General features: G+C 46.3%; 1 protein-coding gene across 9 annotated transcripts in view; it reads left to right on the forward strand.

Annotated features, from left to right (window-relative positions):
- Window positions 1–11819, forward strand: part of SSBP3 (single stranded DNA binding protein 3) — a 138226-nt gene extending 126407 nt beyond the window's left edge. For 5 of the 9 annotated variants that reach the window (XM_037907807.2, XM_037907804.2, XM_037907805.2 and 2 more), the window contains 9 exons: window positions 497–585; window positions 740–788; window positions 1608–1643; window positions 2222–2276; window positions 3898–3968; window positions 7399–7477; window positions 8348–8376; window positions 8715–8816; window positions 9999–11819. In XM_037907807.2, the coding sequence (XP_037763735.1) occupies window positions 497–585; window positions 740–788; window positions 1608–1643; window positions 2222–2276; window positions 3898–3968; window positions 7399–7477; window positions 8348–8376; window positions 8715–8816; window positions 9999–10028 (540 nt within the window). In that variant the 3' untranslated portion in view covers window positions 10029–11819. The remainder of the gene's footprint in view (window positions 1–496; window positions 586–739; window positions 789–1607; window positions 1644–2221; window positions 2277–3897; window positions 3969–7398; window positions 7478–8347; window positions 8377–8714; window positions 8817–9998) is intronic. The other 4 variants (XM_037907803.2, XM_037907806.2, XM_037907808.2 and 1 more) reach the window with 1 other exon arrangement.
- Window positions 11820–13775: the final 1956 nt, after the last annotated feature.

The raw sequence follows: 13775 nt of genomic DNA on the forward strand, positions 1-13775 counted from the left end.
TAGCAATGATCTTTCAAGCAGATACTTTCTTTTTCTCTGTTCATCCACCCCCAAACAAAAGAAAGGAGGGGGGGGGGAGAGAAAAACCACAGGCCAGAAACTGATATGCCTGCTGGAGCTGGGAGGGAATTTCCCTCACTCCATAATAATTGTATTGCACGGTTGGCCGAGGCATTCTCTTTCCGCTGAAGTGGGCCACTCCCAGAGGGCAGGTCCAGGCTTAGGATAACCCAGTACTGTGCTCCAGTCTGCAATAGGGAAGCCATAATGCAAAATCTGTCTGGCTTCTGTCTAAACCTTTAACAGCCCGTGATGTCTTGTGGAGAGTCAATGGAAAGATACCATAGTCCTGTTTATTTTAAAGTTTTTAATTGCTTGTATGTTCATCATCTAATTTTTTATTAAAGTTCATTTTCACAAACTAACCCTCTTGTTTTTGTTTGTTTGTTTTTTTCCCTTCTCTTTTCTTCTCCGGTTTCCCTTCTCGTTATGGTAGACTGATCCTTGGTTATCATTGCAGAACTATGGCGGCGGAATGAGACCTCCACCCAACTCTTTAGGCCCCGGCATGCCTGGAATTAACATGTAAGGCAAAACCCATGATGCTTTAACTCTGGTGTCTGACAGCAGCTTTGACCCTTGATTTGAAATTACTTTGGAATCCCAGTTCTACATTGCTGTTGAGCTGTATCCTGATGTGCCATGTATAAAAAGCTTTTCTTTTTCATTTAAACTCTAGGGGCCCGGGAGCTGGTAGACCATGGCCTAATCCCAGCAGTGCTAATTCAGTAAGTGTCTGTCTGTCTGTCTTTTTATCGGTATTAGACTAGAGCAAAAGTTTGTACATGAGCATCTCTTCAAATATGACTTCCTTCTCGCGTCTTTTGTTACTTCTGACTAAAGCCTCGTCTTTCGAGCCAGCCAGTGTACAGGTATTACGTGGACATGCCTGAGTATCAGGACAGGAGAGTAGTGTTATACCCATTTAATGTGGACAAACCCCCAGGCAAACATTCACCATCCTCCATACTGTAGAGTGCTTCCCAGCGAGCACCCAGCTAAGTAGAGAAGATTATGTTGCACAGTGTTGCGTTAATTTGGTTACTGCCTTGGTGTGTCTAAAAGTTACAGCTGTGTTTCTTTGTTCTAATCTGTTCCTTAGCCAGTTTTCTGTCCATTTTCTTTGTGATTCAGGGAAAAGGTGTGATACTGTGTGCACCCAAAAAAAAAAAAAAAAAAAATGTAGGGGGAAGGAAGGAGACAGGATCTTCCAGCAGCAGCCTGCTCATTCGGTGACCACAGATGTGTCTGATGTAGTGCAGAACACCCACAACCTTGCTCTGGAACCATTTAATTTTTCTTGCCTTTTTATATCCTGCCAGTAGTAGGGTTTTGGGGACGGGGTAAGTGAAATATTGTGTGCCAGCATATTCAGTGCATGGTGGGCATTTATAACACGTCAGAGGCCACTACTGTAATTCAACCGAATTTCCGCTTCAGTTTGACAAAGCAGAATGTGCGCACCCGAGTTAAATGTGTAAATCGGGATATTACTGATGAAATGCTGCATTTCAGATAGGTGACTCTCTCCTATGATCTGTTTATAGATTCCATATTCTTCTTCATCGCCTGGTACATACGTGGTAAGTTCTTGGGCCGAGTTCTTATTTCTAGCCAGATGTGTGGTCAGATTTCAAGTATATACATTACAGGTCATTGACTCTTTGTACACACACGTGTATGTAGATATAACTTATTCGGACTTATAAATAGATTCTCGGAGTGAGTTAAACGTATATAGCGTAGCCATGTCCCTCTATCCTGAGTTGGTACGGAAGTCTGGGTAGAGGCAGAAATTCTAAAATGTAAGAATGTTTGTTTCTAGAAATCCGCGTGTCTTCTGAGTACCCAGAACAGCCTCCCTTTCCTGTAAATCTAAAAAATGTTTTAGAAGGGGTCCCGTGGACACTGCAAATGATTTCCACTCTCTCCCATATACACCTCTCAGATACTTTTTTTTTTTTAAATTCTGATTTTGCTCGAGGCTTAAACAAAGCATTGTACTTTGGCTAGGAGAGTGCATCAAAGATTTTAGCAGGAGATTAATGCTTGGCTGAATACCAAGGTGAGACATTGTTGCTGACAGCAGCAGGATCGTGCTGACCTATTGCAGTATATGTTATCACAGTGGTTTTTGACGTGTGTTTAATCTTGTCTACAGGGGCCCCCTGGTGGTGGAGGTCCTCCAGGAACACCGATAATGCCTAGTCCTGCAGGTAAAATTCAACAGCCAACGAATTCAGCACTAAAAAACCCAAATTTCCTGATTGTTTTCAGTGATAGCCTCCTAACTCCTCAGCTCACGCTCAGCTGCCATTCCATTGGATTCCTGATCACGTGGAATCGTATTGAAAGAAGCTTTTGGGGTGGTTAGGATGGGGCTTTGTATTCACTTCTCCGCCCAGGATTGAGTTTCAAGAGGATGAAAATTCACGGTGCGGGGGGGAAGGGGAACTCTGAGAGCACGTGTGAGCACATATGAAGTAGGGAAGAGGAGGGAGCTCTTCTCAGTATCCGGATTTGTTTCCCTGAGAAGCAGCAGTCACTTCACGTTTAATCTCTGTGTTACTAAAGTGAACCAGCCTTGTTTACATGCCTCACTAGAAATGTGCAAAACGCTGCTTGTTCTTTGACAAAACGTCCTTATAAAAAATTGACTCTATTTATTTGTCTTTCCTTTCAGGCTGGTTAGCAAACAAAAAGCAAGGGAGTCATTTTGTACTGTTTAGGGGCTGACATCCCAGCTACCGCTTGCTCTTTAATAAAATAAAATACAGTTGTTAACCTTGGCTTTGTTTATTGGCTACAGAAAAAAAATCCAATCTCTATTTATTACAAATGTTTCCTGTGCCCCTTCTTCCCCCACACACATTAACTCTGATGCCTTCTCCCTCAAAAAGACCAAGTCAGGCTGTGGAGGCTGCCATTGTGGTGGTCAGATTTATAATGTGGACTTGCAGGCGCTTTTGAAAACAGCTTTGCAAAATTCTTCTTGTCACAGGGAGGCTAATTCCCTCGCCCCCAAATTTCTTGTTTTTTGGATGGGTCACTAAAATTTCCCACATTGATTTTTCTCCTCCTTCCCCACATAAAGGTGGGCATGTAGATTCTGCATCAGGACTGGTAAATTTCTCTGGCAGTTTTGCAAGGCTGATTTTGTAATTGTTGTAGTGATCAATCGGAGGGGATGGCGGGTGGGTGGGCTCCAGGGAAGTAGCCTTGCTCTGTAACTGTGGTATTTCACAGCTGCAGGGGTGGAGCTAAAATGTAATATTACGACTGTCTTTCTGCTTCTGCATTTTTATGAGAACTCTGACCTACATTTCAGACTAGGTCATAATAAAACAATCCATATGTCAATGGGTGCTGCTAGTCACTGCCCCAGTATTCTGTCTCTGCAGCACACTTGTAATTCGTGCATTTATGTATTGTGACGTGATTAAAATGGTTTGTCTGTTACCATGTGCACTATAAAGACCCAGGTTCCTTTTCCATACTGGTTCGGGGATTTGTTTTTAATACTGGTATTGTAATAATCTTGGATAATGTTTGGATAATTTTGAGGTGTTAAGTGATACATAGAAGCAAATTATTTTTCTACGCTGCCTCTGACGAGCAAGCCCTGTGATTCTCAGTAGTTGAATTATTTTCACAGTTGAATTTCTGTGATTAAAAACTTTGTGAATCTTCATTAAATACAAATTAGCCAGAAAATGGTGGTACTTACAGGGAATTTTAGGTGATAAAATACAAAAGAATGAGTTCAAGTGGCATGAGTTTGTTTTAATTAAGAAATGAATTAATCACTCTGACTTACTGGGCTTCACTGTTCTACAGATTCAACCAATTCAAGTGACAACATCTACACAATGATTAATCCAGTACCGCCTGGAGGCAGTCGATCGAATGTAAGTCTGCTTTCTAATAATTTACATATCAGATACCATAACAAATCATAATTAACTTCATCAGTTGAGGGTAGAGCAGTTTAATTGATTTCAGCCATTGGTTACAAAATAGAAATAAAACAAACCATCAGAAAGTGATTAACTCTTCATCAACTTTGTTAATTTTTTATGCTTATTAAAATGGGGCTGTTCATGCTGCTCTGGCCAAGATCATGTCAGTAATGCATCCAGTTAGCAGTCGCATTTAAAGGGATACAGTCGTCTTATAAACTACTCGTTTTCAAAAACTGGTTCCAAGCGTTGGCTGTTTCTGAGATCCCTCTGCCAGCGTGGGTGGGTTTTTGTGATCATTTGAGAGATTTTTTTTTCTCTCTCTCCCCCCTGGGAGGGTGAGTATATAATAACAAAAGCTCGTGCCAAAGGGGAAGCTGACTCTTCAGGGGAGAACAGCAAAACTGACTAGACCCAAAGGTAGGGATTTTCAAAGGATGAACTGAATTTCAGTGGGATTTGGGCTCCTCTGACAATCACAGCCCAAATCAATGAACTGGATAAGGGGAAGTGCAGGGAAGAGGGCCATGTTCATTGTGACGTTGATGGGTGTTGCAGGTGAAAAAGATCAGACCAGATTGACTTTTTTTGACTTTAAGGGTATGTCTGTCCTGGAATAAAAGACCTGTGGCACAGCCGTGGCTGGGCCTGGCTTAGCTGACTCGGGCTCATGGCGCTTGGGCTGTGGGGCTAAAAACGGTTGTGTTTGGGCTCTTTGCAGGGTCCTGAACATCTACACAGCAATTTTACAGCCCTGTGAGCCTGAGTCAGCTGACCCGGGCCAGCTGTGGGTGTTGGCTGCATAGATGTCCCTTAAGGGGCTTTATAACTGGGCCCTGAAGCTTCATTCTGTGCTGCAGCTTGGCACATAAAACAGTAAGATGTCAAACCCATTATTGACGGGTTTGGGGGTGTTTTTGTGCCCATGTTGGCTGCGTGTCTGTACAGATATTTGCTGGTTTTGACTCTGTTTTGTCTTCAGCTTACGTAGGTAAAGTGACTCGAGTGGGAACTCCCTTGGCCATTTCCAGTAATGTGATCTTTGCAGATCTAGGGACAGGGAAACAAAATGAGGGAGGTGATGAGGATAAACAAAAACCTTCCCCCGCTTCTTTACAGTAGTGCCCACTCTGTGCTCGGTGCTTTCCAGTCTCCCAACGAGGGTGGGCCCTGCTGCAAGGAGGTGACGCGTTATTGCATCTGCCTGCCCCTGTTCAGTGTGTAGCATGGGAGTGTGGCACCCATAAGTGGCTGCGTTGGCTGGATCAGCTGTGAGGATCCATCACTCCTGTCTGTGTGCTGAGGAGGAATGGTGTGGGGGTGGGAAGACAGCGCACCCATCCACTTAGAAAAAGAAATGGTGGTGCCAGAAGGTGGGTGTGTCAGAGCATGACGGTTCCACCTGAAGTCTGTTTTGGTTCGGTGCTCGGCAAGGGAGGAGCTGACGGCATTGGCTTGGAGGAGCTGTACAGCAGTGAGGAGAGTGCTCCTCCATCCGGCCCGTTAGCAGGCCTGGTACTCTGGGTCTCTAGGCCTTGCCTGAGCAGAGGCTGCCAGTTGGCCTGAATCCTGGAGTGCTCTTCGGCTTGGTATGGAGAGTGCAGGCTGCTAGGTAGCTTTGATGGCTTTATTCACCAGGAAAGTGGCAGAGCCGGGTTCAATTCGCACCCCTGTTCTCGTGGGTCAGGAGCCTGGCAGATGTGAGGCACTTGACGCCCAGGCTTCAGATTGCTCAAGAGCAAACCCCATTGTCTGACTTGAGGAGCTGCATGGGTAGGCCCCAAAGAGAGGCTCATCCGTTCCCCCTGCAGCCAGATGGACGACGTTCACAGCACAGGGGGCTGAAGGGTGGATCTAGCTAAGGTGATCGTGTTGAAGCCTCACTGATCCCTGGGAATGAGCAGCACTGGGGGAAGGAAGATGGACGGTGGTGTAAGGAAATATGGCTGGCTCCCTCAGCCGGCCATTGAAATGTGCTGGCAGGAGATCTTTGGCCTGGATTTGCAATGGTAGGTCAGGTTGCGCACTCTTCAGGCGGGAGGTGGTTTTGCCATGCAGTGATCTTGGAACACCCCCTCATGGCCAGAGAAGGATGTCACAAGCACAGTGGAGCGAAATGGGGGGAGCCAGTCTTCGTAGGGCACAGCATGTTGACCCCCTCGTTGGGTTATAGTGGCTGGTTCGCTTGGGGATATGCTGGTGGGGAGAATGTGCCCTTTAGACATCGCTTCCTGGCTTCAAGGAAGTGTAACTGTTCGGGCTGCCCGTGCCCACGGGGGGGAAAGTAGCTGCAGAACCATTGTGCTGCTGCGTGTGTGCCTGAGAGCGCACTGAGTGCTGCTGACAAGGCAGCTGGGGGTCACCCCCCACATGTGTGCATGTCCCTGCCCTCCCTGCTGTTCTTATTGGGGCAGACCGTCTGTTGATGGCGGGGCAGGAGGGGCGAAAGGGTCACATGCATGTGTCTGAGCACAGGTTTCACTGCTGTGTGCTTGTGACTGTGTTTCTGTAAGAGGGGTTTGAACCCTCGCTCCCCATAGCACCTTAGAGCATTAAACCAGGTGGGAGAAAGGAAGCCCTCCCTATCGCGCCTGACACCCGTCATATTACCCGCTCGCCTCATTGGGTGTCTTGGCTGACTTGATAGTCCTGTGATTCAGCTCCTATCAGCCTGCCACAGTGAGTTATTTCCAGAACGGTGGGGGGCCCTGTCCGCTGCGGGTGTATGGTCCCAAAGGAGGGATATTAGTTTCTCTGTAAACACTGTTCATGGTGGAGGTCGCAGAGGGTGAAACCAGAGCCCTGCTATTCTGTGTAGCTATAGAGTCGGGGGTAATTGAGTCGAAGGCCAGAGGGGACCACCAAAGTGTCTGAGACCTCCTGTATGTCGCAGGCCACACCACCATCCGCACACTAAATCCAACAGCCAGAACTGGACCAAAGTATTACCGCCTGCACCCCCTAGTGATGTAGCCACGCCAGTAAAACCCCCAGGTAGACGCAATGGTGCTGACAGAAGAGTGCTTCATCTGTGGACATGGTGTTCCTACCCTGTCAGAAAAACTCCTTCTCTCCACATACTCTGTCTACACTGGAGGCTGTGTAGGCATAGCTGTGCCAATGTGGGCTCTGTAGTGTAGACGTAGCCTTAGTGACCAAGACTGTAACTTTCCTGAGGTGGATAAGTTTTCAAGGGATATTGCTTCCCAACCCAACGGGAGCCAGGTCACCTTTCCGTGTCTGGGCAAAACTTGGATCGTAGAACATTCTGCTCTGTTTTGAGGCCATCCTTGCCAGTGGAAGGGCTGGTCTGCTTGATGCTGATAGGAGTACGGGTCTCTTATTTTGGGGTTACATTTTCTGCTGTTTCCTTTCTCAGTTCCCAATGGGGCCCGGTTCTGATGGCCCAATGGGAGGCATGGGCGGTATGGAACCACATCACATGAATGGATCGTTAGGTAAGCTCAAGGTTGGCTGAGCAGGAAGCGCACTAGAGCTGACCCTTAACAAGCTGTTTAATGCTGATTAGAGCTCTGTGAGGGAGATACTATTGTCCGGTGGCTTTTCCTGCCTTACTCCTGGTGTACTAGTCAGTGATTTTTGGAGGCACATGAGTACTGTGAGCTTTCAGAGGTCTGAGAATCCCCTATTTCCTCCGGCCCATACCCCACACAGCCCTCTTTTGCCTTGACCTACCTGCCGGCTGCCTGTCCGCCCACATGGCTGGATACTCTTCTGTTGTAGCATGGAGCACTACCACAGTCTCACTGGAGCAGCGTTGATAGATTCAGTCAGAAAAGGAGCTTAAACGCAAAACCAGTGTTGGTGTTTAATTGAAAGCAGTAGAAAGGCCACCATTAACCTAGAGTCTGTCTCCTGTGTTGTCCAGCTATAGGAGCTATGCTATAGCTTGATCAGTGTCCGAGTGCCACAGGGAGAGCCAAGGCCCCTGCAGCTAACCTGCCATTTGTCTAGTGCCATTCAGTAAGAGTGCCCGGCGCTTTGCAGTCAGGTGAGCCGTCCTCCACTCCCTGGAGGTCAGCATACAAAGGAAAGGCAGCTGAGGCCCCCCACCGTTCCCTTTTACCAGAGGCAAATGTTAAGAGGTGTGGGATTAACACAGCTGCGACCTGTATTGCCTGCTGCTAGCAATGCCCTGGAGTAGCTGCATGTAGCAACCGCCTCCTGTTTCTGGATGGCATTCTAGGCACCCGCCCAGCGCCTGCTCGAGCACTGAATGGGCTAGCCAAGGAGAGCTGCATTAACTCTGAGCAAGGAATGTCACTAACCTGCAAATAAAAGTTCTCTTTCTTCCCCTCTCTCGATAGGGTCAGGCGACATAGATGGACTTCCAAAAGTAAGTGTGCACTGTGGTGACCGTAAAGGTGAATCATTTTCCTTTCAACTGTAGTCCGTCCTTCCCTCATAAAGCATCAGCAGTGAGAAAATTGTGTGTGTGGTTGGAGAGGCCCCAATGTAGGGGGAGCAATAGAGGGACACCAGGGGCTTTCCCCCATCCTGTAGCCCTTTCCCATGAGACGTTTGCTTCGGCGCGAACAGAAGGTTGTATAAAACGCAGCCGTTCTCTCCTGCTTTCCCACCGGCTGGTCACAGTCGTTAGCGAGGGATTTTGCCAGTCTGTGCTCAGTGACGTATTTGAGGCATACTCCCCTTCTCCTTCTTTTGTCTCCTTAGAATTCTCCAAACAACATAAGTGGCATTAGCAACCCCCCGGGCACTCCGAGAGATGATGGTGAACTGGGAGGTAACTTCCTCCATTCCTTCCAAAATGACAATGTGAGTTGCTCAGACACCCAGTCTCTAAGCCCCCTCTCTTTTGGGGTCACAAAATTTATAAGGCTCTGTCTCTGCTTCCTGGTGGGGCCTGAGGTCTGGAGGGGCAGAGGTGATCGTGCTTTCTTTGATGATAGTAGAGAAAGCATGTTGTCATTTAATACAGATCTAGCTGTGGTCCAGGGGACTCAGCACAGGGCTGGGAGCGGAGAAGCCCTGGTTCCTAATCCTGATTCTGCCACTGCCTTTCTGTTTGACCCAGGGAATGTTGCTTAAGCTCTGTGCTTTGGAGACCCCTATCCAAGCGAAAAACAAAGTAGCGATAATAAATCTTCCCTGCCATTTGCGCTGCATTTTGAGATCTATTTCTGAACAAGGTATTGAACCAAAAAGCACGTAGGCTAGACAAGATGGCAACCGCATGTAACAAATGAGGCTGAAGGGGGGAGAAAAAACATGACAGCAGTAGGGTCACGTGCTTGTGTAACCCAGCTCTGTGCCCAATTGGTAGGGTTTTTTAATAAAGGTGTAAATAAACCTTGCTGGCCCCCTTTCTAGCCATCGTGTGCGTGAAATTGACTCTGGTGAAAGTGAGCTATCGTGGTGAGCTAGAGACAAACATCTTTGCTCTGTGAAAACCTCCGTATACAGCTGTGCTGCAGTTTGGAACAGCAGGGAAGCTGCAGGTCTAATCTTGGGACCCCCTATTGATGCTTGAGAGCAGTTTTGCTCAGGCTTGCAACACCCCCTGCTGTTTCCAAGCTGCCCCTGAGCAGACACCGCTAACCATGCTCGCTTTCAGCTGCCAACAAATGTGCACGCATCTTTGAGATCTGCAGAGTATTTTCACGATGGATTTCAAGCTCTACAGATGCAAGAGGCTCCCCCTCTTTTTTTCTCACTGTATTTAGCATTATATACATGCATGCATTTAAATTGCCTCCTACCCCATACTGTTTTGCTTATTTTCTCCCTGGAAAGACCATTATGCAGCGGATTATGTGCTGATAAATTAAGAGTCTCTAGCATATTCTATCTTTCTGATTTATTACATCCAATTATGTTGCTTTATAGTTTTCATAAGCCCAAGTCTTACTTTCATATCCCCTTTTCCCTGGCCTTGGCCACGTTTAGTATTTCAGTCCTGTTTGCCCAGTACTCATTCTGTGCTTGTCTCTCTTTCAGTATTCCCCCAGCATGACGATGAGTGTGTGATTTCCCTCCCCCTTCCTCTTCTCCAGGATAAAGAGAGTCAGCTGCCATTTGGAGGATCTAAAAGAAATTATGCAAGAAGAAGCTAGGTGTATTGGCAGAGAGACGCGAGGGGGCCAAACCCCAGTTTTAGTTTCATGCAATAAAAAGGCTGAACTTTTTATTCCATAAAACATGAAGGACAAAACTTAAAATATTTCAAGACGTGACAAGATCCTTCTTGTGCGGAAGGATTTATATATGTACATGACACTTTTTTTTTTTTTTTTTGGGAAACAAATGGAAGCCTCCAGTACCCAACTCCAACCTCTTTGCTTTGTTCTTTTAAACCTGTTGTATGTTTGTGCTGTGCTACACCAGGAAGCTAGTCTAGATATGAAATCTCATGTTGTCTCTGTTGTAGTCCTATTTTTTTGAAAATAAACTGGACAGTTTACAATTGGCGGTTTTTGTTCGGAAGGCGTGTTTTTGTTTTTGTTTTTCTTGTTTGCAGCACAACGCCGCCTCCTCCAGAAGAGACTCCTCCACCTCATAGAAAGTTGTTAATGCAGTTGGCCCCTCATAGGATCACATCCTCAAGAATTAATTGTGATCTTACTATCTGTGACCGTGGCATGCACTGTATTAGTCTTTTTTTCCCCCTCTTGGAATACAAGGAGAGTTCAATACTTCCCCCTGCGAGAATCCTTGAGCTATATTTCCCCCCCACCACTACCACCAAAAAAAGAGAAAGAAAGGGTTAATCTGACCTGGGATTTTGTAACTGTGATCTCAAGCTAACATCTTTGTTGATTTTTGGTTTTGTATTTTTTAAAAAAAAAGATGTGATCTTATCAGGGTTTCGCTGTATGTGTTTTGGAACTGGATGGAGATATTTTAAAGTAATTGTTCAAATGTATACTTGCTATTCTGTAGGCTCACTCTGTAACAAAAAATAAAAAATAAAAACAAAAATGAAAAAATTACCTTTCTTCTCTTGGTAGAGGTGACTACAGAAAAGTAACCAACCAACCATGTTAAAGTGACACTCGCCAGAGTCTGGGATCTATGTACATTACACTACCCTGTAGTTGGTCTTTGTTTTATAAATCTCCACTTCTGATCCATGTATATCACATTATGTAAAATATTATCTCCCTGGATTTCCCTTTGTGCCGATTATTGAGAACATTGTATCTTGTTTCAGTGTTTTTTCTTACCTTGTAGTCTGGTTCTAAAATAAGAGAGGGAAAAAAAGTAATTATTATACATTGTAGTTTGTGTACGATATTTGTTGATAATGTTTTATTAAAGGGATGTCTTTTTTTCTGCACCCCTTCATTGAGATGTTTTTTGGGAACATTGGCTGGTTTTTATTATTCTGACTGCAAGACATGAGATGACAAACTTTTTTTAGTGTGTCATATGAATTTTTTTAAATGTTTGCCTTCTTTTTCCTAGGCATTTTAATTGTGCTTTACCTGTAGAAGGTCGTGGGGGCGGGGGGCGTGAGGGGGAGGGCTGGGGGGTGGGAAAAGGGTGTCAGTCTCATAGTTACAGTCAGGTTAATATTTAAAAATAAAAAAAAAAATCAAATGAAGATTTGTTGTATTGCTGATACATCCGTGGTCTCCAGAATGGATCATCTTTTTTTGTTTTGTTTTTGTTTTTTGAAGTGAGAAATGACAGACCGGTTTTAATGTATTTTAAAATGGATAGCTAAATTATTGTCTTCATTGGTATGGGATGGTTTTTGAATGAAACGGTTCTTTTTTCCCCCTCCATGCTGTAATAAATATAAACATAAACATTTGAGTTCAGGTCTCTGCTGTTTGTTACTGGGATTTGCTATGAGAAAGCTGGGCACTTTTTTTTTTCTTCTAATGACTCAAACGCTTTCTGTACAGTTTGGGGGGGTGGGCGAGTGTATCTACTGAGGATGGGCCGTTTTAACCCCTCCCCCACAAGGAACTTGTATTGAGACATTAGGTTCCAGAGAGAGCGGTAGGGTTTAGAAGGGGTGGCAGATCCTAGCCCCAGCTTTTATCCGCTGCTTTGGCAGTCGTAGAGATGCCGCTCAGGGGCTGGTGGAGAATTCCTTCAGCCCAGAGCAACGGAAGACTGAGGAAAGCAGCTCTGTGCTCTTTTCCCTGCCCCACGGGGCCCTAGTGTAGAGGTGTGCCCGTAGCAATGGGTTCTGGGCTACACCGCCGCCTTGGAGAGGCGGCTATAAATTAGAAGAACCCCTTATGCCAGTGGCCATTTCAGCCCACGGAGTGGCCCAGAATCTGGGCTGCACCGAGGTGATATAAAGTCAAGCTGCACCTTCTGAGCTAGGCCTCTCAGGAGGTGCCGCATAGAACCTGGGCCCCCGGGGCAGGGGCAGTGGGATGAGTGAATGCCGTGGTATGGATAGTTTCTTCAGGCTATGCCTGCTAAGGACTCTGATCTGTGGGAATATCTCTGGAAGCTTGTCTCCAGCCATGCTGGGATTGGAAGCTTTAACAGTAATGTCGGGGGGAGGGGGGTCGAAGTCAGCGTTTCTTCATCTTAAAACTGAAATGTTGATGGACGGCATGTGTCTTATCCATTGGAAGAATGTTACAATTCCCCATCCTGTGAGCGTGCTCGCTGGGAGAGAACTGATGGGGCCTGGGGACCCTTCTGTTAAAAGTGGATGTCAGTATTTTAAAAGCACCTTTAGGAGCCTCATTGGGAAAGTGAGATTCCCTACATGGGGGAGGCTCTCCACACTGCAGAAGGCCCCGTGACTGTGGGGTGAAAAGGTCCTCCTGCCCCCCATATATTTGCTGGGGAAGTTGAGCCCATTAGCAGCCAGTGCAGATGGAAGTGTGGGGCACCCATTATATCTGCACGAGGAGTCGTGCTGGAGCGCCACCGCCTGCTCTGCAGGTGGGAGCAAGATGAGCAGAGTCCATTTAGTCCGTCTACATGGCAATCAGAGGTGTGATTGCAGCTCAGACATACCCACGCTAGCTTTAGTCTAGCCAGCCTGGCTAAAACTAGCCATGAAGATGTGGTGGCACAGGACCCCAGCGCTGGCTAGCGATGCAAGTATGTACCCAGTGTTACGGGTGGGCTTGCATAGCCAGCACTGAGGCCCACGCTGCGACAGCTTCACTGTGATTTTTAGCCGTTTGAGCTAGATTAAAGCTCTAATGCGAGCGTGCCTAACTGGGCTGCAGCCATTTCTGATTGTAGGCTAGACAGCCCAGAGTCTGGCTTCATGCTGGCTTGTGGGCTGAGAGAGAATTTCACCCTAGGAAAATTGTGTTAAGTGTATGCCAGGTATCCATCTTCTTAAAAAAAACAAACAAAAAAAACCCAAAAAGGTAAGTTGAAAATTCCGCCATTTCCCTTTCAGGGGTCTCATCTTCATGCAATTGTTGATTGTTTGCCATTTGTAGAGCAGGGAGTGCTTTATACACAAATATAGACAAGGTCAATTACAATGTAGCTCCCAGGTGACATCAAACTGTGTAGTGCTGGTGCTAGGCGTCAGCAGACTAAGCAGTTGCTGAGGGCCCCAAACAGCTCAAGGGGGCCCCCTATTCTCTTTTTATAAGAGCTTGTCTGTTTTAGAATTGGGAAGCCTAAAATATTCCTACTTAGGGCCCCCAATGGGCTAGCACCGGCTCTGCAAACGCTCAAAACAAAGTGGAGAATGTAGGGAAAGGAGCTGGATTTTATTTGTGGCCAGCATCTGTTGCAGGAGATGCACAAAATCCTGATTTAAGGTGAGGAAAGGAT

This window comes from Chelonia mydas, chromosome 8, assembly GCF_015237465.2.
Source record: "Chelonia mydas isolate rCheMyd1 chromosome 8, rCheMyd1.pri.v2, whole genome shotgun sequence".
Taxonomy (NCBI): domain Eukaryota; kingdom Metazoa; phylum Chordata; order Testudines; family Cheloniidae; genus Chelonia; species Chelonia mydas.